Raw genomic sequence first — 23,009 nt, 5'->3', positions numbered from 1 at the left:
CCCGGGTGTGCATAAATGATCTCACAGGCAGAGCCCTTCTCACCACCAGCCAAACCATGTCTTGATGCTTGTTGGAAAGTTCTGGTGATGAGGCATTCTGCTTCGACAGTCTGCTCGGGGAACCGCTCAATAGGATCCGCCCTCTCCTTTTCCCGAAGGATCTCATGGACACTACATGCTGACCACTTCCCAATGGACTTGTGGTCAAAGGTGTTTTTCATCATAAACTTCTCCACGAAGGACAGGTGATACGGAACGGTCCAACTACTTGGAGCGTTCTGCAGCAGCGAGGCCAGGTCCATCCTTCGCAACACCAGGGGCAGGTAGAACTTCAGAATGTAATGACACTTGGTGTTTGCGTACCGGGGATCCACGCACAGCTTGATGCAGCCGTACACAAAGATGGCCATCAGGGTGAGGGTGGTATTGGGTGTATTTTTTCCCCCGTTGCCCAGATCTTTGTACATCGAGTCCCTTCAGACCCGGTCCATCTTTGACCTCCATATAAACTGGAAGATGGCCCGGGTGACTCAGCGGCACAGGTTCTGGGAATAGGCCAGACCTGTGCCACGTATAATAGCAATGACAGTGCCTCACACCCGATGACCAGGTTTTTTCCTGTGATGGAGAGTGACTGTAGCTTCCATCTGCCCAGTTTCTGCCTCACTTTGCTGATACGCTCCTCCCAAGACTTGGCGCACGCCCCAGCCCCTCCGAACCAAATACTCAGCACCTTCAGGTGGTCGGTCCTGACAGTGAAGGGGATCGAGGATTGGTCGGCCCAGTTCCCGAAGAGCATGGCCTCGCACTTGCCTTAGTTTACCTTGGCCCCCGAGGCCCGTTCGAGCTGGTCACATATGCACATGAGTCTGCCCACGGACAGCGGATCCGAGTAGAAAACGGCTACGTCATCCATGTACAGGGAGGCCTTAACCAGCAGGCCCCTGCTGCCAGGAATAGTCACCTCTCTCAGGCTCGCATCCTTCCTGATGGACTTGGCAAATGGCTCTATCCATTACACAAACAAGGCAGGAGAGGGAGAGAGCAGCCCTGCCTGACTCCAGATCTGACTGGGAAGCTGTCTGATTCCCACCCATTGATTGAGACTGGACTGATAATGTTGGTGTAGAGCAGTCTGATCCAATTGCAGATTCCCTCCCCAAAGCCCATTTTGGAGAGAACATCTCTCATATACCTGTGTGATATCCTGTCAAAGGCTTCCTCCTGGTCCAGGCTGTTCAGGCAGGTATCCAACCCTCTGACCTGCACGTAGACGATCGTATTCCCTGAGGAGTGCGAGACTCAGCGATCTTCCTGCCTGGTACAGCACAGGTTTGGTCAGGGTGAATCACCGACCCCAGAGCAGACCTGACCTGGTTGGCGATTACCTTTGACAGAATTTGTAATCCGCATTCAACAGTGAGATTGGTCTCCAATTTTTGAGTTCCTCCCTCTCCCCCTTCCGCTTGTAGATGAGGGTGATGATGCCTTTCCTCATGGATTCACTCGTTGTACCTGCCCGAAGCATACCGACATACACCTCCAGCAGGTCCTGGCCAAACAAGTCTCACAGAGCAGAATAGAGCTCGACCGGTAAGCCGTCGCTTCCAGGAGTTTTATTCTTTTCGAAAGACTTGAGGGCCTTGGTCAGCTTGTCCAGAGATAGCAGCTGGTCCAGCCTCTCGTGTGTTCTATCGTCTAAGACCTCTGTGATAGAAGACAGGAACGACTGGGAGGCTGCGCTGTCGGTCGGCTTCATGTCATACAGACTGGCATAGAAGGATTTACTGATCCTCATGACATTAGCCTGAGATGATAGACTAGATTAATTTAGTCGGCATGGATGAGTTGGATTGAAGGGTCTGTTTCTGTGCTGTACATCTCTATGACTTTGTGTTGTGAACACACCTTCCCTATGGTCATCCTGTCCAGAAATGAGAGTTGAACTAGGCTGTTCTAACTCATTAGTAGGAATGTTACCACTACAAGACCTCCCAAGAAATTGCAGTCGTAAATTTCTTAGTCCTCTGATTTTCAGGTTTCTGATCCCAGCTGATCACAAACTCGCCAGAAGCTTGGCAACTCAGTGATGCATAACTACAGTTATCATTGGCCACTGATGTCCTGGAGAATTGTCCACCAAATTATTCATAACTTGAGGCCTGCTATCTTTGAGCACCGCAGCTAGTGGCCTCTAGTGGACAATTCCTATGGAGCATATTAATATTTAAAAGCAAAGTGCTGTGGATGCTTGATACCTGAAATTTTAAAAAAATGCTGGAGAAACTCACTATATCTGGGAGCATCTCTGTAGAGAGAAACACAGTTAACATTTCAGATCGAATGTCATTGACTTATATTCATACAGCATGGAAACAGATCCTTTGTTCTAATTGATCCATGTCGATAAGGTTTCCCAAACGAAACTAGTCCCATTTTTCTGCGTTTGGTCCCTATCCCTCTAAATATTTTCTATTTATGTATCTGTCCAAATGTATTTATGTGTTGTAATTGCACCCAACTCTACCACTTCCTCTGGCAGTTTATTCCAATTACACATCACCCTCAGGTCCCTTTCAATCTTTCCCCTCTAACCTTAATCATATGCCCTCTAGTTTTGGATTCCCGTACACTAGGGAAAAGACCTTGGATATTCACCTTATCTATGCCTCTCATGGTTTTATAAACCTCTATGAAGTCACCCCTTAACCTCCTACACTTTAGGGAAAAAAGTTCCTGCCTAAATGGCCTCTCCATATAACTCAAACCCTCTAGCCCTGTAACATCCTTATAAATCTTTTCTGCACCGTTGCAATTTAATAACATCCTTTGGAATAAAAATGAACACTTTTTCAACTCCCCTCAATTCCAAAGAAGTCATGTTGGAATCGAAATATTGACCCCATTTCTCTCTCCACAAATGATGCCAGACTTGCTGAGTTTCTCCAACAATTTCAGTTTTGTTGCATTTTGTTATGGTTGTGCTTCTTTGAAAGAAAATGAGGATACATTTTTGGTGAGATCTTGATTTGATGAATTTGGGCCAACGCAACGCTTTCTCATGAGTCTTTTAACAATAGAATCTGTCACTGCAGCAAGTGGCTGGTCCAACCCGGTGAAGTATTGGGCATCTGGCGCTGCAGATTACCCTCCTGGCCAGTAGTGGGAGACATACTATCCTCCAAAAGTCATAAGCCATTGTAAAAGGGGCGGAGCGAGTTTAACGGAACTGACCCGGAAATAATCGCATCCTCAGGTGCGGTGCTGTGGGATTATGAGACTTACCTGTGTCTAGGTAAGTGGTAATTGAAGTTTACTCATTTGTTTCTCGCGCTCAATGCTATATTTTCCCACCTTAAGTACAAATGATCCCATTTAGCATTTGAAAGATGACAGTTAAATCCCTTCAGATTTTATTTTAGAATAAACAAAGTATTTTAATTTGATCAGATGCTGCTCAAACTTGTTTGAAAAAGTTTGTGCAAATTTACAGGGACAGACTGTGTAAAACAATGACTGCAGATGCTGGAAACCAGATTCTGGATTAGTGGTGCTGGAAAAGCACAGCAGTTCAGGCAGCATCCGAGGAGCAGTAAAATCGACCTTTCGGCAAAAGTCCATCATTAAGACTGTTGTCAGTCTTTTTTCCATGAAGATGGGGCAATTTCAGATTATGGTAGTCCTAGGTCTTATTAAATCATGCTAAATACAGACTTTGTTCAGTATTCCAGAACTAGATGTGTATATAAGATATGTTAGTGAGATCAAAATTCTTTTTAAAGAAAAAAATATAACTATGCTAATTTGATGTAAATAATGTGTTTTTATTATCTCTCCTGTTTGTGGCTGTTAATTCTGGTTGGACATAAAGTCATACAGTATGAAGCAGACCCTTTGGTCCAACTCATCCATGTTGACTTTCTCAAACTAAATTTGTTACACTTGCCTGTATTTCGCCCATATCCGTCTAAACCTTTCTTTGTGCACCTGTCCAAATGATATTCCTGGAGTTTGTCATATGGTGTTGCCTGAATTAGCCTGCACAAACAGCCTCCTTCCAATTTGCAATATTTTTCATAATAAATAAGAGTAGAAAAAATGCAACAAAACACAGATTTTAATGTCTGTATGATATTTCTTCACAGTTCCTTGCAGCAATGCTTGGTAGATTAATATTTAATTCCTGGGGACTCCAGAACAATCCTAGAGGGTGGCATCCCTTCTCTCTGCCTCCCCCATGCTAAAGGTGTGTACATTGGAACAGAAATCCATAGTGTGGCTTGTCAAATTTTGTTGAATATCACTACTGTGAAGTGCCTTGGGACATTCTGCATTAATGGCACTGCATAAAGAACAAAGAGAACAAAGAAAATTTACAGCCCAGGAGCAGGTCCTTTGACCCTCTAAGCCTGAGCCGTTCCAAATGTACTGACTAAACCTGTCAGTCAATTCCTAAGCATCTGTATCGCTCTGTTCCCCAACTACTCATGCATCTGTCCAGGCGCATCATAAATGAATCTACCATGCCTGCTTCTATCACCTCTGCTGGACATGCATTCCAAATGTCCACCACCCTCTGTGTGAAGTACTTGCCGCATGTATCCCCCTTAAACTTTCCACCTCTCACCTTGAAAGCGTGACCTCTTGTTATTGAATCCTTCACCCTGGGAAAAAACTTGTCTCTGTTCACCCTGTCTATACCCTTCATGGTTTTGTAGACTCAATCAGGTCCCCCCTCAATCTTCTTTTTCCTAATGAAAATAAACCTAACCTACTCAACTTCTCTTCATAGCTAGCACCTTCCATATTAGGCAACATCCTCGTAAGCCTTCTCTGCACCCTCTCCAAAATGTCCACATCCTTTTGGTAATATGACAACCAGAACTATACACAGTTTTCTAAATGTGGCTGAACCAATGTCTTGTACAATTTTAACATGACTTGCCAGCTCTTCTACTCAATACCCCATCCAGTGAAGGCAAGCATACTATATGCCTTCTTAACCACTCTATCCACCTGTGCAGCAACCTTCAGGGAACAATCGACCTGCACTCCCAGATCTCTCTGCCCATCAACTTTTCCCAAGGCGCTTCCGTTCATTGTATAATTTGCTCTAGAATTAGTCTTGCCTAAATGCATCACCTCACATTTGTCTCGATTGAAAACCATCTGCCACTTTTCCGCCCAACTCTCCAGTCTATCTATTTGCTCCTGTATTCTCTGACAGTCCCTTATACTTTCTGCTACTCCACCAATCTTCGTGTTATCTGCTAACTTGCTGATCATGCCAACAGTGCCCTCTTCCAAATCATTTATGTATATTACAAACAACAGTGGCCCCAACACTGACCCCTGTGGAACACCACTGGTCACCTTTCTCCATTTCAAGAAACTCCCTTCAACTACTTCTCTCTGTCTCCTTTTGCTCAACCAGTTCTTTATCCACCTAGCTAGAACACCCTGCACACCATGTGACTTCACTTTCTCCATTAGCCTACCATGAGGAACCTTATCAAACGTCTTACTAAAGTCCATGTATATGATGTCAACAGCTCTTCCTTCATCTATCAACTTGGTCACTTCCTCGAAGAACTCTATTAAGTTGGTAAGGCACGATTTCCCTCGCACAAAACCATGTTGCCTATCACTGATAAGCCCATTCTTTACTAAATATAAATAGATCCTATCCCTCAGTACCTTCTCCAGCAACTTCCCACCACCGGCGTCAGGTTCACCGGTCTGTAGTTACCCGGAATATCCCTACTACCCTTCTTGTACAGAGGGACAATGTGAGCAACCTTCCAGTACTCCAGCACTGCACCTGTGTTTAAGGATGCCATAAAGGTATCTGTCAGGGCCCCAGCTATTTCCTTTCTTGCCTTCCTCAGCAACCTGGGATAGATCCCATCCGGTCCTAGGGATTTGTACACCTTAATAACCTCTAGCCTACCAATACATCTTCCCAATTATGTCAACGTGATCCAGACTAATCAAACTTCTATCTCTAATCTCAAGATTCATCATGTTCCTCTCCTCAGTGAACACTGATGCAAAGTAATCATTCAGAATCTCACCCATTCTCTCAGGTTCGACACACAGCCAGAATGTAGTCAGAATTGTCATGTGGTACTTTGGCCATAATGTGTAAGCCTCCAGGACCTATAAAACTGAGAGTCACCAACAGCCACTTAAAAGCCATGTGTGGATAGAGCATTTTTAAATATATATCTTCGTCACAGAGAGAGTCGCTGGATTAAGTATAGCAGCAGAGAGCTTTGGTTTTCCTGTTTCTTTCCATCTTTCTGTCTAGTGCAAAGGTTCCTTGACCAATTATAATGTTGAAAGTGCTGTCTTGATGGAGATCAATCAGCTCCATACAGGCCATGAATCTCACTTTGGAGCTTACTCCTGAGGTGCCCTTGTCCATTTGTGAGGTTGAACAGTCTACCTTTTATAAGCAAAGTGCTTCAGGATTGAAACTTCCCTTTATATTTTTGTATGGGCCAAGTGTCTAGATCTGGATGATAGTTTAACACGGTTTTGTATATGTTTACCCCAAAGGGTGTTGGTTTAAAAGATTAGCCATAATGTTAAAATAACATTGAAAGACTGTTCTGCTTTTAATAGCCTGGAGGTTATACAGCTTGCAGTATGTTTGAATATAAACCTATAGGTGTTGGTGATAACTAATTTCTCTCTTACCTCTGTCTAATTTGAAAGTGAAGTCCTCTTCCAAGAAAGAGCCAGGATCGAATTACGATTTTCTTTGAAGAATCCATGCCTGGTAGTTTTTGTTTTAAAGATGAAAGAATGGTGGATTCAGGTTGCGCTTCTTGCTGCACCGTTGATTGCAGTCTACCTTCACCTTCCTCCCCCAAGTCTCTCACCGTCTCTCTATACATGGAGAATGGCTGGAGCCTTCTTTACTTTCAAAGACCACCGCATATTTTACAGAGGTGAGAGTTTGGAATGGTATGACAGTAATGTTAAATGGCAGGGCAGGGTCCTGATACTGAATTATATGGTTCTGTATTTAATGCTCCGGTGATGTGTCTTTAATGAGTCTGTAACTGTGCTATAAGCACATGTTCATTACTTTGTTTATATGACGAACACAAATATTTTTCTTATGTTAGCTTGCATTTCTAAATACACCCTTTCTGAAAAGTTGTGATAACTCGGTTGAAAGCACAGACCCACTGATCTCAACATTATCAGGCTTTTGGAAATAGGCATACTCTTGAGTTAGTTAAGGTAATGCTGCTCTTTGAAGACAGTGTGTTAGAAATGCAAACGTTGCAAGGTGTGAGCAATGAAGGAAGTACATTAGTAGTAACATTTGAAGTTGTGCCATTTATCACAAGAGGATCCTTTGACCATCTGCCCTAATTTTGTACTTGTATTCTCAGGTTCCTCATTCAGTAGAAACCCCTCTTTAGCAAGGCCTACATTTGTCTGGAAGGCCTTAATGTTTGGCTAACTTGGTCCAAATATCTCGTTTCACTAGGGCGTGATAATGGCATGTAGGTGCCTTCAGAACCTCATCTAGGGGAGCTTTTATCATCCATCTGGATTCACAATGTGATTGTTGGTGAGAACATGTTAACTGTTCTTGAATATACAACACTGAGTAATCACGGAGTTATTTCAAAGAGTTCAATATAATTACTTTGACTCATCATACCTTTAAACTGATAAATGGGGAAACCATTTTTGAACAGGGAGATTTCACAAAAACAATGCAATGAATAAATCTGCTGTTTTTGATAGTTAAGGAAAGAATGCCAGCCCAGACTTCTTTTCTACAATTAGTGCCAGGGGATCTTTAGCCTAAATTTGCCCAATGTTCTCTAGGCTGTTTTAATGTGAGCTGTGTACAAATTTCAGATTCACTGGGTGCTGTTGGCAGTTCCGACATAGTGATCCTTTTGCATGGTTTCCCAACATCGAGCTATGATTGGCACAAGGTAAGGAGTGGGGAAGAAGAATGTCAAGATTTGATCTGGCTATGCTGTGACTTTGAGGAGTGAGCCCCTGAGTTGTGGGTAAAACATTGCACTGACATACAGTAGAACTGGATTGAATACAGTAAAGTTTGAATAAACTACTTCCATTGTGAAAACATCTAAAATCTGAGATTTTTGAACACTGAGCTTTGCTATCTCATCTCATCGAATTCTTAGCTGGTTCTTGTACACCTTCACTTGAGAGGGGTGAAATTGGCTGAGTGTTTTATTTCTGGCTACTACTGGAAACCGATTTCACTCAGTACCTAGAATTCTTCAAACCTAGAATACTATCAAAATTAAGAGATTGGTTAACTCAGTTGGCTGGACCTCTGGTGATGCCACAGTGTGGGTTCAATTCCTACATCGGCTGAGGTTAATAGAAGAACTGTAGGGATTCTATGAACTCTCATTCCCTCGCAACCTCTCTGCTCACCTGAGGTGTGGGATATCCTCAGGTTAAATCACCCCAGTCATCTCTCTCTAGTGACAGAGCAGCCCTACGGTCTGGTAAGACTATGGTGACTTTGCTTGTTTTACTATCAAAAGTTTGTTTAATTTTGAAATAAACTAGAGTGAATGATCAAAGACATCTCTTTATTTGAGCAGATTCACCGATAACATTAATGAAGATATAGAGTGTGGGAAAATAGATGGTGACATCTTGAAAAATTTCCATATTACAGAGGAGGAAGTGCTGGATGTCTTGAAACGCATAAAGATGGATAAATCCCCAGGTCCTGATCAGGTGTACCCTAGAACTCTGTGGGAAGCTAGGGAAGTGATTGATTGCTGGGTCCCTTGCTGAGATAATTGTATCATCAGTAGTCGCAGATGAGGTGCCAGAAGACTGGAGGTTGGCTAAAGTGGTGCCGTTATTTAAGAAAGGTGTTAAGGACAAACCAGGGAGCTAGAGATCTGTGAGCCTGATGTCACTGGTGGGCAAGTTGTTGGAGGGAATCCTGAGGGACAGGATTTACACATATATGAAAAGGCAAGGACTGATTAGGGATAGTCAACATGGCTTTGTGCGTGGGAAATCATGTCTCACAAACTTGACTGAGTTTTTTGAAGAAGTAACAAAGAGGATTGATGAGGGCAGAGCTGTGAATGTGATCAATATGGACTTCAGTAAGGCGTTCGACCAGGTTCCCCATTGGAGACTGGTTAGCAAGGTTAGATCTCATGGAATACAGAGAGAACTAGCCATTTGGATACAGAATGTGTTCAAAGGTGGTGGAGGGTTGTTTTTCAGGCTGGAGGCCTGTGACCAGTGGAGTGCCACAAAGATTGGTGCAGGGTCCGTTTCTTTTCGTCATTTATATAAATGATTTGGATATGAACATAGGTGTAGTTAGTAAGTTTGCAGATGACACCAGAATTGGAGGTGTAGTGGACAGCAAAAAAAGTTACTTCAGGTTTCAGTGGGATTTTGATCAGATGGCCCAATGAGCTGAGAAGTGGCAGATGGAGTTTAATTCAGATAAATGTGAGGTGCTGCATTTTGCGGAAGCAAATCTTAGCAGGACGTATATACCTAATGGTAAGGTCCGAGGGAGTGTTGCTGAACAAAGAGACCTTGGAGTGCAGGTTCATTGCTCCTTGAAAGTGGAGTTGTAGGTAGATAGGATAGTGAAGAAGGCATTTGGTATGCTTTTTTTTATTCAGAGTATTGAGTAGAGGAGTTGGGAGGTCATGTTGCGGCTGTACAGGATGTTGTTTAGGCTACTTTTGGAATATTGCGTGCAATTCTGTTCTTCCTATCAGAAGGATGTTGTGAAACTTGAAAGGGTTCAGAAACGATTTACAAGGATGTTGCCAGGGTTGGAGGATTTGAGCTATAGGGAGAGGCTGAATAGGCTAGGGCTGTTTTCCCTGGAGCATTGGAGGCTGAGGGGTGACCTCATAGAAGTTTATAAAATCATGAGGGGCATGGATAGGATAAATAGTCAGCCTTTCCCCTGGAGTGGGGAAATCCAGAACTGGAGGGCATAGGTTTAGAGTGAGAGGGGAAAGATATAAAAGGGACCTCAAGGGCAACTTGTTCACGCAGAGGATGGTGTGGGAGTATGGAATGAGCTGCCAGAGGAAGTGGTAGAGACTGGTACAATTACAACATTTCATCTACCCATCCAGTTGCCTTTTAATATGAAAGGGTTTAGAGGGATATAGGCCAAACAAATGGGACTAGATTAAGTTGGGATATCTGGTCAGCATGGACGAGTTGGATCGTAGGGTCTGTTTCCATGCTGTACAACTTTGTTTACAACTGTACAGACTCTGTGACTCTGTTGTTAGACAATCTAACTGCTGTATAGAATGTTACAGAATACTAAAAGGACTGTTACGTGCTTTTTGTTTCAGATCTGGGAAGGCTTAACTCGGAGGTTTAATCGAGTTATTGCATTAGATTTTCTTGGCTTTGGATTTAGTGATAAACCTGTGAGTATCTGATTGCTGTGGAACGTCCATTTCCTTTACGGAAGGTTTAACCCCTTGAGCACTGGATGTAATTCATAGTGTATATATAGTTGGATAGTTGCCAACTGTAGGATTTTAATTTGTAATAAATGTGTAAGGAGAGGGTTTCTGCTTGTTTGCACCAGTTAGATCATTGCAACCTCAACTAAATTAGTTAAATCTGTTGTGTTGTCTTGTGGCACGGTGGTGGAAGGCTTGGGTTCAAGTCCCACCTGTTCCAAAGGAGTATGATAACATCTATGAACAGGTTGATTAGGGAAAACAGGTCAAAATTGTTTTAAAAAAACTGAATAAAAACTTGAGAATTTGAAATGGACACAAGTTACAACCAAAGTTACCTTTTATAGTATTTGTACTTTGTGATAATTTTGAAAAAAACAGTATAAAATTAATCTATCTTTTCTAATTATCTTGTGCAGAGATGTTGTTACTACACCTCTGAAGCAAGTTGGTCTTGACCCCAACCTCCTGGTTCAGGGGTAGGGCCATCATTACTGTGTCACAAGAGGACTTCAACTTTTACCCTTGTTTAGAAGTTAGTTCATTTGGATCAGGCTCCCCTCACAGTTGGCCACACTCCAATTTGATACTGTGAAATTCCAGTGGTTTGGAAAACTCTTAAAGCACATGTTGTAGACCTATAGGTATTAGTTGGCCTGCTTTTTAAAGACTTTCCATGTCAAAATAATTTACGAAGTAACTGACTCGGGTACATAAATGAAAGTAGTAAATGGTTCAGCATAGATATTTAAGACCATTTTTGACTGTTTCAATATTTGTTTGTCACTTTTTGCCCATTCCTAATTGCCCCAGAGAAGATGATAGTGAGCTGCCTTCTTGAGCTGCTGCAATCCTTGGAGTGTAGGGGCACCCACAGCGTTTTTAGGAAGTGGTAACTGAAGAGGAGGAATGGGACACTTACTTTAAAATGCTTATTTTGGTGACAGAACTATGTACGCTGTATTAATAAATTTGCAGAAAGCTACAACTCACAAAAACATTAATGAACACTTTTTGAAGGAAAGAATGATTTTTAAAATAATCTAATACAGTATCCGATTGTGCTGATTGTTGGAACATTTTACTTTTTTGCATTTGCAAATACCCAGGCTAAGATTTGCCCATTAGCAGCATTATCAGGACAGATTATTTGGTCTATATTTCATTGGTGTTGTGCACAAACTGGCTGCTTTATTTTCAGCATTACAGCCAAGACTACACTTCAAATTAGCTGCATTGATACTAAAGCACTTAAATGCAAAACTGTCTGCCTTTCATTCATGGATCATATTTCTCATTGCTACATATAACTATATAACATAGAATATAGAACAATACAGCACAGAACAGGCCCTTCGGCCCACGATGTTGTGCCGAACATCTATCCTAGATTAAGCACCCATCCATGTACCTATCCAATTGCCACTTAAAGGTCGCCAATGATTCTGACTCTACCACTCCCACGGGCAGCGCATTCCATGCCCCCACCATTCTCTGGGTAAAGAACCCACCCCTGACATCTCCCCTATACCTTCCACCCTTCACCTTAAATTTATGTCCCCTTGTAACACTCTGTTGTACCCGGGGAAAAAGTTTCTGACTGTCTACTCTATCTATTCCTCTGATCATCTTATAAACCTCTATGAAGTCACCCCTCATCCTTCGCCGTTCCAACGAGAAAAGGCCAAGAACTCTCAACCTATCCTCGTACGACCTATTCTCCATTCCAGGCAACATCCTGGTAAATCTTCTCTGCACCCTCTCCAAAGCTTCCACATCTTTCCTAAAGTGAGGCGACCAGAACTGCACACAGTACTCCAAATGTGGCCTAACCAAAGTCCTGTACAGCTGCAACATCACTTCACGACTCTTGAATTCAATTCCTCTGCTAATGAACGCTAATACACCATAGGCCTTCTTACAAGCTCTATCCACCTGAGTGGCAACTTTCAAAGATCTATGTACATAGACCCCAAGATCCCTCTGTTCCTCCACCTGACTAAGAACCCTACCCTTAACCCTGTATTCCGCATTCTATATAACAAGTAATTTCAATCAAAGAAATAGTTCATTATGAGAGCCTTTTTAAAATGGTTGGAGGTAAAGAAGTGTTTGTGCAACTGTAAGCATTGTTATAAGATGTGTCTGTTTTGCAATGAATTGGGGTTGAGGGGTGCTTTTGTACCTGTAAGGTTAATTACTAAAGGCAATGCATTTTCTCTCCGTTAGAGGCTGCACCGATACTCCTTTTTTGAGCAGGCAGATATTGTCCAGGGGCTAATAATGGAGCTAGGCCTTTCTCAGCAGAAGATCAACATCCTGGCCCATGATTATGGAGACACTGTTGCACTGGAGCTGCTGCACAGGTTATCACTTTAAAAAATAAATAACATTTTAGGGGGCAGTGGAAAATTACTTCCTGAACAACAATGTTAAATATGTTGTTTACCTGCATTTTTTTCAAAAACTGTATATGCAGACTTCTTGGTGAGGTAATGCTCATAAAATCACACAGTACAGAAGAGGCCCATTGTGTCTGTATTGCCAAAAATACACTACTCTCTATTCTACTCTCACCTTCCTGCATTGGACCCATAGCCTTGAATGTTATGACTTCAGAAGTTCATCCAAATACATTATAAAAGTTGTGAGGTTATGTGCCTCAACTCCCCTCCCATGCTGTGTATGGAATTCATAGAATCCCTACAGTGTGGAAACAGGCCTTTTGACCCTCAAGTCCACACTGACCCTCCAAAGAGTATTCCACTCAAATCCATTCCCCATTACTCTACATCTACCCCTAAGCTGAACACTCTGGGCAATTTAGCATGGCCAATTCACCTAACCTGCATATCTTTGGATTGTGGGAGGAAACTGGAGCACCTGGAGGAAATCCATGCAGATTCAGGGAGAATGTGCAGCCTCCACTCAGACAGTTGCCTGAGGCTAGAATTGAACTTGGGTCCCTGGCGCTGTGAGACAGCAGTGCTAACCACTGAGCCGCCTATGTACTCCAGACCCATGCCACCCTCTGGGTGAGAAAAGTTTTCTTCAGATCCCTTCTAAATCTCCTGCCTTTCACTTTAAAAATCTGTCTCCTTGTTCTTGACCCTTCAATTAAGGTGAAAGTGGGTACTGCACGTGCTGGGGATTAGAGTCAAGATTAGCCCATCGTCAGCAGGGCTTTTGCCCGAACATCGATTTTCCTGCTCCTCGGATGCTGCCTGACCTGCTGTGTTTTTCTAGCACCACACTAACCTTCAACTAAGGCACACAGTGCTTTCTATCCACCCCGTCCATGCCTCTCAATCTTATACACTTCTATCAGGCATCCCTTCAACCTTCTCTGCTTCAATGTTCAGTGCCAGCATCCTCCACCACCCAAGACCCTCCCACCAAGTGCTTTATTAGCTGTCCTCTGCAGGTTGGCTGCACACTTGTGGAGGGAACCTCACACAACACAATCTGTTTGATTTTATCTGGTGTTCAGCAAGTCATTGGATTGTGTTCGAGAGTGGAGCACTTTTCTGAATTCTGTCTTTTATCTGGGGTCCCTTTGTGATTGAAATCAACTAACGTGGTATAGATCATGGATTAATCCTGAGATTGTATAGTTTGGTACTAGCCACGGACTTTGTGCGCTACTGAGCATAATTCTGCATCATGCTGTCTATTCTAATGGATAGGACATCACTATTGCTGAGCAGGAATAATGGCTGAATTGCTGAAGTGATTCTGTTACACTGGTTCTGCAGGAATCTTGTGGCATTAGTCTGGTCTAACATTGGGATCTGTGATAGGACTCAAGTCTGTCGGGTCTACATTGTGGAAGTTTCATGGTTCAAATTTTTGTGCGTAATCTCTCCTATGTTAGGTTTGAACATGGTAAACCTGGACATCTGATGATTAATAGCCTGTGCTTGTCAAATGGAGGTATTTCACTATTTGGCTATCTTGTTAAAATAATAACACATTTATATTATTCTCAGTTCCTCTGGATGACAGCTTATCTCATTCTTTGTAATTATTTTAGGAATATTTCCAGAGACAAACCACCCAAGATTTATACAGAAGGTCTGTATATAATCTGTTTTAAATAAAATCTGCATTATTTCAATTTACTAAGTGTGGGGCTCCAATTAAGACTTGAATATCATACGAAGCTTCTCTTTTAATATATCTAAGTACATGAAGCAGCGAGCAAGGGAAGAATCTTTTGATATGGTGAGGTGAAGTAACTAAAGCAGGAGCTGCTCACATAGAACATGAATGTTCATACAAACTAGCGAAGCTAAGTTAATTGAGAACATAGAAGCAGATCAATGTAATGTGCTGCTATCTTGGAGCTTAAAGCACCAGTTTCCTGTCAGTAGTACTAAACATTGTAGGCAGTAAAACTGCAGGAGGAAATGGACGAGGTTCCAGAATGTGAGAGTGGGGTTGACTTTGAAATATTTGGCAATTATGACTGTTCACTTAGGACGGTGGTAAAGGTGTACTGCAAATGGGTATTTAGACCTTTCCAGGACTGTGAAGAGGTGTTGGCCCAGTATTGTTCATTGTGAAGAAAATCAAGAGCAGTTGATCTGTAGCTTAAGGGGAATGGTTGTTTAATTTTTTTTGTGTGTTCCATATGTTTTCAGTTGGAAGTTACAAAATCTAAGCAATGTTTTAAATTCAGTTGCATATTCTTTACTCTTCTTTCTGCTGGGGTACAGTTCAATGCACTTTGCAATTGCTCATTTTCTCACTGAAGTGTCCTTTCTTTTGGTAGTAGCAATGATGGTCTTGACAAATTATTGACCCATGGTTGGGGGAAGTCAGTAGGAAAACCCAAACCTGATCCTGGCTTTGGTACTTGTCATATCAATAGCTGCTCATTAGAATTAGGACACTTGGCTATTTTGTTTTACCCTGCATCTAACAAAGGTGCATATTGTACCTAGAATCTTGTAATCCCCAAAGTGGAGATGAACTAACTGGAGAATTTTATCTAGTACAAGACATAAAGTTTCCTCCTTGGCTGGCTTTCTCTGAAATTTTATGTAACTAGTATTACTAATGGAAAGGAAATTAACATTATATCCTTATTTAATTAACCTGGACTTTCAATTATTTCTAAAATATAATACTGGTACACCCTCATGAATGATAAAGAGTTAATATGGATCGTCAAAATTCCATTGCTGTTCCTTAATGTACTAATGCTATTTGAAAACGTGAAAAGTTACTTGAAAAAAAATGAAAAGCTACTTCAGCTGTTTTCATTTATAGCTAGTTAAAGTACTATGGTTTTCTCACTGTCTGTGTAAGTAAGGAATATTGACTAAATTGCGACAGACTTCAGAAACTCATTCCAAAGTGCCAAAGATGATCAGAATCTGAAACAACATTTTGAATGGTGTGTAAAGTTGAAGGAGAAATGTGGACATCAGTTTACAATGATTAAATATTGACTCAAAATGTAACAAGAACTCTGACAACAGGGGTGAGGTTTATTGATATAAGTGCAAACTCTACTCAGGATTTCCAATTTTTTCACTTCAATATCTAGTGAAGTATGAGAGAGCTGTGTCAGAGCAGATACAAAAACGTTTACATGCCATGAATTGAAGTATGAACGATGGATTTCTAAATTAAATTTATAATTATTTTCTTAACAGCTGCTCAAGGACAGTGGATGCTTTTCACCAATCTTTACCAGACTTATGAACTACTACTTCTTTTCAAAAGGGTAAGCTCTGTAATGGTAACTTGGATTAAAGCCAATGTGCAACAGAAATAAACTAATTCTCTGAACAAGAATTGGACAGGGTGTATGTTCCATTCTCAACCTACACAGTTTCAACTTCTTCCACAAACAAGGCAGGACTGATTTGAACCTTCTGAGTGATGAGAGTTTTTAATTGCTGTTTGTGATATAATATTTCCCATAGGATTATAGTACAATCTTTTAATTCACAAACCTTAGTGCAAAGAATGTTGGTGTGATGTATTTTTATCCTCCTGGTGAATTAAATAAAGCATACTACAAGCATATCCCAGTTGGGTTCAATTGTTGGAAGGATATGTCTCCAGTTCTTTCGTAAATTTTAAGCACCAGCTAAAGTTTCAGATGGTAAAAACACGCCAGGTCCACATCTCCAGTGTCAGAGCATTATTCACTAAGCATTCACTACTCTTACCAAAGACCGTCATAGTACAGGAAACTTTGTTTTGACTGTCTCTCTATAAACTGGCAAAAAATTATATGACTCAAATACTGTGAAGTTTATTGTATTCTTCTGTCTAATTATTACGTTTTTTAAAAAAATTTATTTATCTCAGTCAATATATGTTCAGTTGACTGGCCACAAAATATTAACAGTTGAATCAATTTCTCCTCAAGTACTGTGATGTCTGAATAGTTGAGAGTCTGAGTGAGAAGACTCTCAACTGATAATCATGATTTGGAGATGTCACACAACACCAGGCTATAGTCCAACAGGTTTATTTGGAAACACCAGCTTTCAGAATGTCCCTCCTTCATTGGGTGGCAACCACCTGATGAAGGAGCAGCATTTCAAAAGTTAGTGCTTCCAAATTAACCTTATGGATTATAACCTGGTATTGTGTGATTTTTTTTAACTCAACTGGTAAGTTTTTTTATCTTAGGCAAATTTACATTATTATTTGTGACTTATGGTGTAAATAAAATATAACAATATGTATACCCGCTGCATAATGTTTCTATTACTTTGTCTGTGTTTTTGCATTGATTATGTGCACCTTTTTAATTACCTGGAATATTTGATCAACTAGCATACTCCCAGTCCCATAGGACCAGTTTAATAAAAGGTTTGCTCTACCACCAAGATGTAGATTGGTATTTATTGCCTATTCTTAATAATGTCATTTCAAATGGCTAGAAAGTTGGTGAGCTATGTTGGTGAGAGATTGGAGTTCAGTCCTTAAAGAACTTTTGTGAGCTAGTTGGGTTTATCACGATAATCCATGCCTTTTATAGCTGCATTTATTCATTTTTATTTTAATGAAAAATGGAACTTTGTGTGTGAAGAAGCTGCCTGAGAGAATATATATAATTTGGGCTTTTTCCAGGATCAGTGCGGTGTTTGGACCCCATACACAACCAACGAATGCAGAATACTGGGACATATGGACCATGGTCCGGGTCAATGATGGGAACCTGGTGATGGACAGGTGGGTGAAAAATCTAAAGTCTTTCAGCTCGCATTTTTTGTTCACTGCTTGCAGCAGCACATAATGTTGCGCGTGTTTCACTTTAGGTCACCCAGCTGTGCCTCTTTGTATTTATTATTGCATCGAAACTGGCATTTTCACTGTTTCTCAAAATTGCAGTAACCAGGCAAATACTTGATGCACAGATGCTCAGTGTAAAAGCTTGTGGAATGTTGTTGGGTGTAAACCGCATCCAATTTTGTATTAATTGTGTAAACAGTTGAGAATATATCTGTGAGGAAATAATGTGTGCCAAGCACATCTTGGCTACTGATTTTTGCTTTTATATACAAGGTATAATCCCCCTCTAACTTGAAACCTCCCACTTGTCTCTCTCTAATATCAATATTACATACCGATAATGGTCGGCACAACCTTCCTCTCACTGGCGCTATGTTGCAAAAACACCATCTGAAAGATTACTACTTTGTCTATCTACTCTTCTAAACATTTAGGTGTTAAGATAATGAACTGAGTTTTGGTCTTTCCTGCAACATTTTTCATATGGAGAGGCGATGAGTTAAATCAAGTTGGATGATTCCATGTTTTATTTTATTGTTTCATGGGATTTGAGCATCGCTAGTAAGGCCAGCATTTGCTGCCCATTCCTAATTGCTCATGAGAAGACCTAGCTATTCAGCTGTCTTCTTGAATCATTGCAGTTCATCTGTGTATTTCCATGTTGTTGATTCTGCAATAGGGAAGAATGGTGGTTAGTTCCTAGTCAGGAACACGTGCTGCTTGGAGGGAAATACAGAGGTGAAGTTACACCTGTAATTAGACTTTTACAAGCTTGAAGATGGTAAAAATTGGATGAATGAATGACTGTAAGGTATTTAACAGTTTCAAGCTTATGAGGAATGATGTGTTAGCATAGCAATAATGTTTCAAGTTTTTTTTTATTCAGAGGACAACCAAATTATTAGCTGCAGTAATGAAATAAATTTTCTAAATGTCCAACTGAATAGGTCATGGCCCAGTAGAAGTAGCATATGCTTGTTAATGGAGTTGAACACCTAATAGGTTTTAAATATCAGAAAATGTCAGAGCAATTAAAGTCTTAGTACAAAGCATCTTCTGATAATTGACTAAATCAAAACTTTCAGTTCAGCAGGTTCTGTGTTTTGTTGAACTTCTAACTAAGTGTGGACTGGGCTAGTTACATTTCCAAGTTATCAGTTTACACACTGTCAATTGGTCTTAATGTTGCTGGCAGTTTAAAAAAGCTACTACAATGTTTTTAACATCTGTTTTTACTTGATATGCATTATGATTCTTTAGGCCTTGCACTGGGTTGCAGAGGTAAGGACCACCTAAGCCTTTTTCACACCCGGGGGGTATTTGTTTGGAGAATTTGTGCAGAATTCTGCTGAAGTGAAAATGTGTCCCATTTGTAGCTGGATTGCTGTGTGAATAAATACCTATAAAAACATTAAGCTGAGTATCTCGTTAGGAACCGGATTGAGGCTTATTAGGTTAAGTACAGATAATCCATTGATGCAGGCAAATATCCTTTCTCCTTGAGCTGCTGGAACCTTGCAAATGTGTCAATCTGCTGGGTCAGGGCTGTACAGTATTGACTTAACTTTGAATGGAGCATTGATGCAAGTTATTACAAAACCTTCCCCCAGTTGAGGAGTTGTATTGATAAAGTTCACAGTGCAACAGGTTTTACACTGCCTGTAGAAGGTTGGAGAGAAAACTTTGCTATTTATCATTTTTAACATTTTTAATACATTTTAATTCAATGTTGTTTAATTTAATTGATCTGAGCAGTCATATTTTGGTGATACATTTCCGAATTATGTAATTTGCATTGCTTCATGCAAAATCCATTGATTTCAAGCACAAGAAATTGCAAGCATATTTAATATTATAGGCTAACTAATATGAATGACTAAGTCAAAAATAATCAGACTTCCAAAGATTCAGGATAAAACTTTAAAAGGGAGCCAGTACCTGCTGACAATGGATGTTGATACCAATAGAGATTTTATCATTTTCCCACCCCAGCACCACCACAATTCAAGTTGGAATAAAAGAGTTAGTGTTCCTTATAAAGAAGATAAACAAGTAATTCAGACAAATATTCTGCTGGAACAGTTTTGAACTTTGGAGTAGGTTTTCTTGCCCTTGACTTTTAGATAACTGCAGCTGAGGAATAAATGGGGAACATAGAGTGTCCAAATCAACTAGCTTACTGCTCCTGTCCTTTTGGCACAGATGCCTCAGCAAGGAGTTATTTTCTCTATATCCATTTAATGTGTTAAATTCTGAAAAATAGGAAATGCAATTGAAATGCTGATATTGTTTAGATAAGAGGATAAGATAAATTACATTTAGGGTCAGATACCTAATATTGAAGTGCCTGATTTTAAACTGATGAAACACAAGGCAGCACTGTGTACTGTGGGTGACATAGCAGGAAGTTTCAGTAGAGTAGGAGAATGTAGAGTAACAAATGAGAAAGGGGCAAGAAGGGACAATTAGAAAATGAAAGTAACAGAGGAAGATTGAAGACTGGAAGAGGATCAGTAATAATGTGTAGATGGTCACAAAGCAACTTCCTGTTCCAGTGACATACTGTAGGTGATATGCAAACTTACCTTGTGCCTGTGTAGACGGTGAGTCCATTAATAAATGATATTTCATGGTCATAATGACCCAGCTCTTAGATCTGTCAGTCTAACATCCTACAGTTTCATTCTTTTTCAGTATTTTGCAGTTTATTAATCAAAGGTGGAAGTACAGGGATCGATGGGTAAAAGCCCTGACTTCGACTTCTGTTCCACGTATGTACAACAAATTGTGCTTTATATTAACAGAAAAAAGAAACTACTCTCATACACAAGCTGTTTACAATAAAATTGTCATTGGTAAAACAATTCCTTTCTTTTGGCAGTATATTCCTTGTGTTGTTAGAAGTCTGTGGGTTAATGAACTATGCGCTTTTGAAGTACACATACCAGGCACATCTTGGGTTTGATTGCACTCTGTGCTGCTTTAATTAGTCTCTGTTTCAGCAGTGGTCAAGTTCATATTGATCTCTGTACCTTGGGCTAAGGAGAAATGAACAAATCATCCGGAGGCTCTGTTCCAGAGTGTACTTTAGCGACTCACTAAGGTTATTGACCTTGCTGGGTCTCCGATTTAGATTATAAAACATAGGGGCAGAAGTAGAACAATCTTTCGCCCTTTGAGTCTGTTCTGCCATTCAGTGAGATTATGGCTAACCTGATGATCGTCTACTTTGCTTTTTCCTATTACCCTTATTCCGTGACTGCTCAAAAATATCAGAGCCTTCAACATTCTTAATGACTCAACCTTGACAGCTTTTGCAGTAAAGAATTCCCCCAATTTATTACTTTCTGAATGAAATAAAGTCTTTGTCATCTGATTTAACTGAGATTATGTCCTTTAGTCCGAGGCTCTCCCAGGAGAGGAAACAAACTCTCCACGTCCTCCTCTGGGAAGTCCCTGTAAGAATCTTATATGTTTCAATAAAGCTGCCTCTTATTCTTCTAAACTTCAATGAGTTCTGGCCCAACCTACTAAACCTCCCTTTCAAGGAAAATACCTCCTTATTCAGGATCAACCTAGTGAACCTTCTCTCGAATACCTGCAGTGCCAGTTTATCTTTACAGAGAAGAAGGGGATCAGAATTATTCACAGTATTTCAGGTGTGGTTGACTAATGCTTCGTATAATTTTATCCAGACTACTTTTATATGTCATTCACTTCAAAATAAAATCAAACATTTTTATTTGCATTCCCTATTGCCTGCTAGTGTTTTGTGATTCATGTACAAAGTCTCCTGAATCCTTCTGTGCTGCTGTTTTCTGCAGTCTTTCTCTAATTAATATTTAGCTTCTCTGTTCTTCCTGCCATTGTGCATACTCTCAAATTTTCCCACATTATATTGCCATCTGCCAAGTTTTTGCCCACCCTCTTAATGTGACTGCCCCTCATTGTCATCGTCACCACTTGCTTTCCCATTTATTTTTGTCGTCCCCAAACTTGGGTATTGTACATTCACTTACCAAATCTAAGTAATTAATATAAATATACATTGTAAAAATGTGACCCCAGCACTGATCCCTGTGCCACTGTACTAGTTATAGAGTCATAGAGATGTACAGCATGGAGACAGACTCTTTGGTCTAACCCGTCCATGCCGACCAGATATCCTAAATTAATCTAGTCCCATTTGCCAGCACTTGGCCCATATTCCTCTAAATTCTATCCAGATGCCTTTTAAATGTTGTAATTGTACCATCTCTTCCTCTGGCAGCTCATTCTAAACACGTATCACCCTTTGTGTGAAAAAGTTGCCCCTTAGGTCCCTTTTAAATCTTTCCCCTCTCATCCTAAACCTGTGCCCTCTAGTTCTGGACTTATGTAGTGAGATGCGGTGTGGTGAAAAGACAGGAGGCAGATGCTTCAGAAGCAAAGGAAAACTCTGATTTTATTAAAACAAGCAAAATTAAGTGCATATATAAAACCTCTGATAAGGAAATGAGTATTTAGGAAAACAACAATCCTATGCTTCAAGTGAAATGAGACTTGACTGACCGCTACTACCACCCCAATTAACTGTTGCAGCCCTGACTTGATACAGTTGGTTTTGAATTACAGACAGCTGTTAATTATTGGGTGACCATGGTAAAAGAGAGAGAAAACGTGAATCCCGGCATCCTGTCCTGTTTCCCTTTCCTGGGGAATGCCCTGCACCATCGGCCCTGAAGCCCAAACTTCCTACCTTATCTTACTGAGCTGGGACAGTGCGTTCTCGATGATGTTATGCTCACCCCCAAAGTGGTTTCTGTTGGCTTGGACAGTGTTGGATGTCACTGGCCCTGCCCCAGTCATTGTCTTGGCTCTCAACATGTGTAGGCTCGTGGATGAGAAGATTGTGTGGCTGTGGCTGTGGCTGTGGCTGATTCTCTCGATGCTGCCTGGACCTCTTGCTGAACCAACCCCAGAGATTAGGGTTTCCCAGTTATACTGATTTGTCAGTTTCCCTTATCTTTTTGTCAAATCTAGATTTGATCATTGTTCCTCCTGTTGGGGCTGAATGACCTTCTTGAGTATTAGATGAGGTGTGAATGGTTTTCTAATTAAAGTGAATGGGTTTCTGATTGTTTTAAATGTTCATTATTTGTCTTAGATGGATGTAGGTTAAGGTGTTGCTGAAAGTGTGAAAGCCTTCCCGTTTAGGGCAAACAGGTTTGTATGTTGTACAGTGGTGTGGAATGTTCAGTATCTCTGCCATAATGTGGAGGT

At 40.8% G+C, this 23,009-nt stretch overlaps 1 protein-coding gene across 7 annotated transcripts in view; it reads left to right on the top strand.

Annotated features, from left to right (window-relative positions):
- Nucleotides 1-3,262: 3,262 nt before the first annotated feature.
- The window catches only part of mest (mesoderm specific transcript), a 32,828-nt gene continuing 13,081 nt past the window's right edge, over nt 3,263-23,009 (top strand). For 4 of the 7 annotated variants that reach the window (XM_060842709.1, XM_060842713.1, XM_060842712.1 and 1 more), the window contains exons 1-10: nt 3,263-3,295; nt 6,721-6,956; nt 7,888-7,967; nt 10,371-10,448; nt 12,717-12,853; nt 14,362-14,420; nt 14,521-14,561; nt 16,151-16,221; nt 17,586-17,687; nt 20,442-20,518. In XM_060842709.1, coding sequence (XP_060698692.1) covers nt 6,803-6,956; nt 7,888-7,967; nt 10,371-10,448; nt 12,717-12,853; nt 14,362-14,420; nt 14,521-14,561; nt 16,151-16,221; nt 17,586-17,687; nt 20,442-20,518 — 799 coding nt within the window. In that variant the 5' untranslated portion in view covers nt 3,263-3,295; nt 6,721-6,802. Of the gene's footprint in view, nt 3,296-4,145; nt 4,247-6,720; nt 6,957-7,887; nt 7,968-10,370; nt 10,449-12,716; nt 12,854-14,361; nt 14,421-14,520; nt 14,562-16,150; nt 16,222-17,585; nt 17,688-20,441; nt 20,519-23,009 lie in introns of those variants that run through there. The other 3 variants (XM_060842710.1, XM_060842711.1, XM_060842715.1) reach the window with 3 other exon arrangements.

The sequence above is a fragment of the Hemiscyllium ocellatum genome, chromosome 23, assembly GCF_020745735.1.
Source record: "Hemiscyllium ocellatum isolate sHemOce1 chromosome 23, sHemOce1.pat.X.cur, whole genome shotgun sequence".
Taxonomy (NCBI): Eukaryota; Metazoa; Chordata; class Chondrichthyes; order Orectolobiformes; family Hemiscylliidae; genus Hemiscyllium; species Hemiscyllium ocellatum.
The sequence above is the reverse complement of the archived record's forward strand: the minus strand, read 5'-3'. Positions and strand labels throughout refer to the sequence as shown.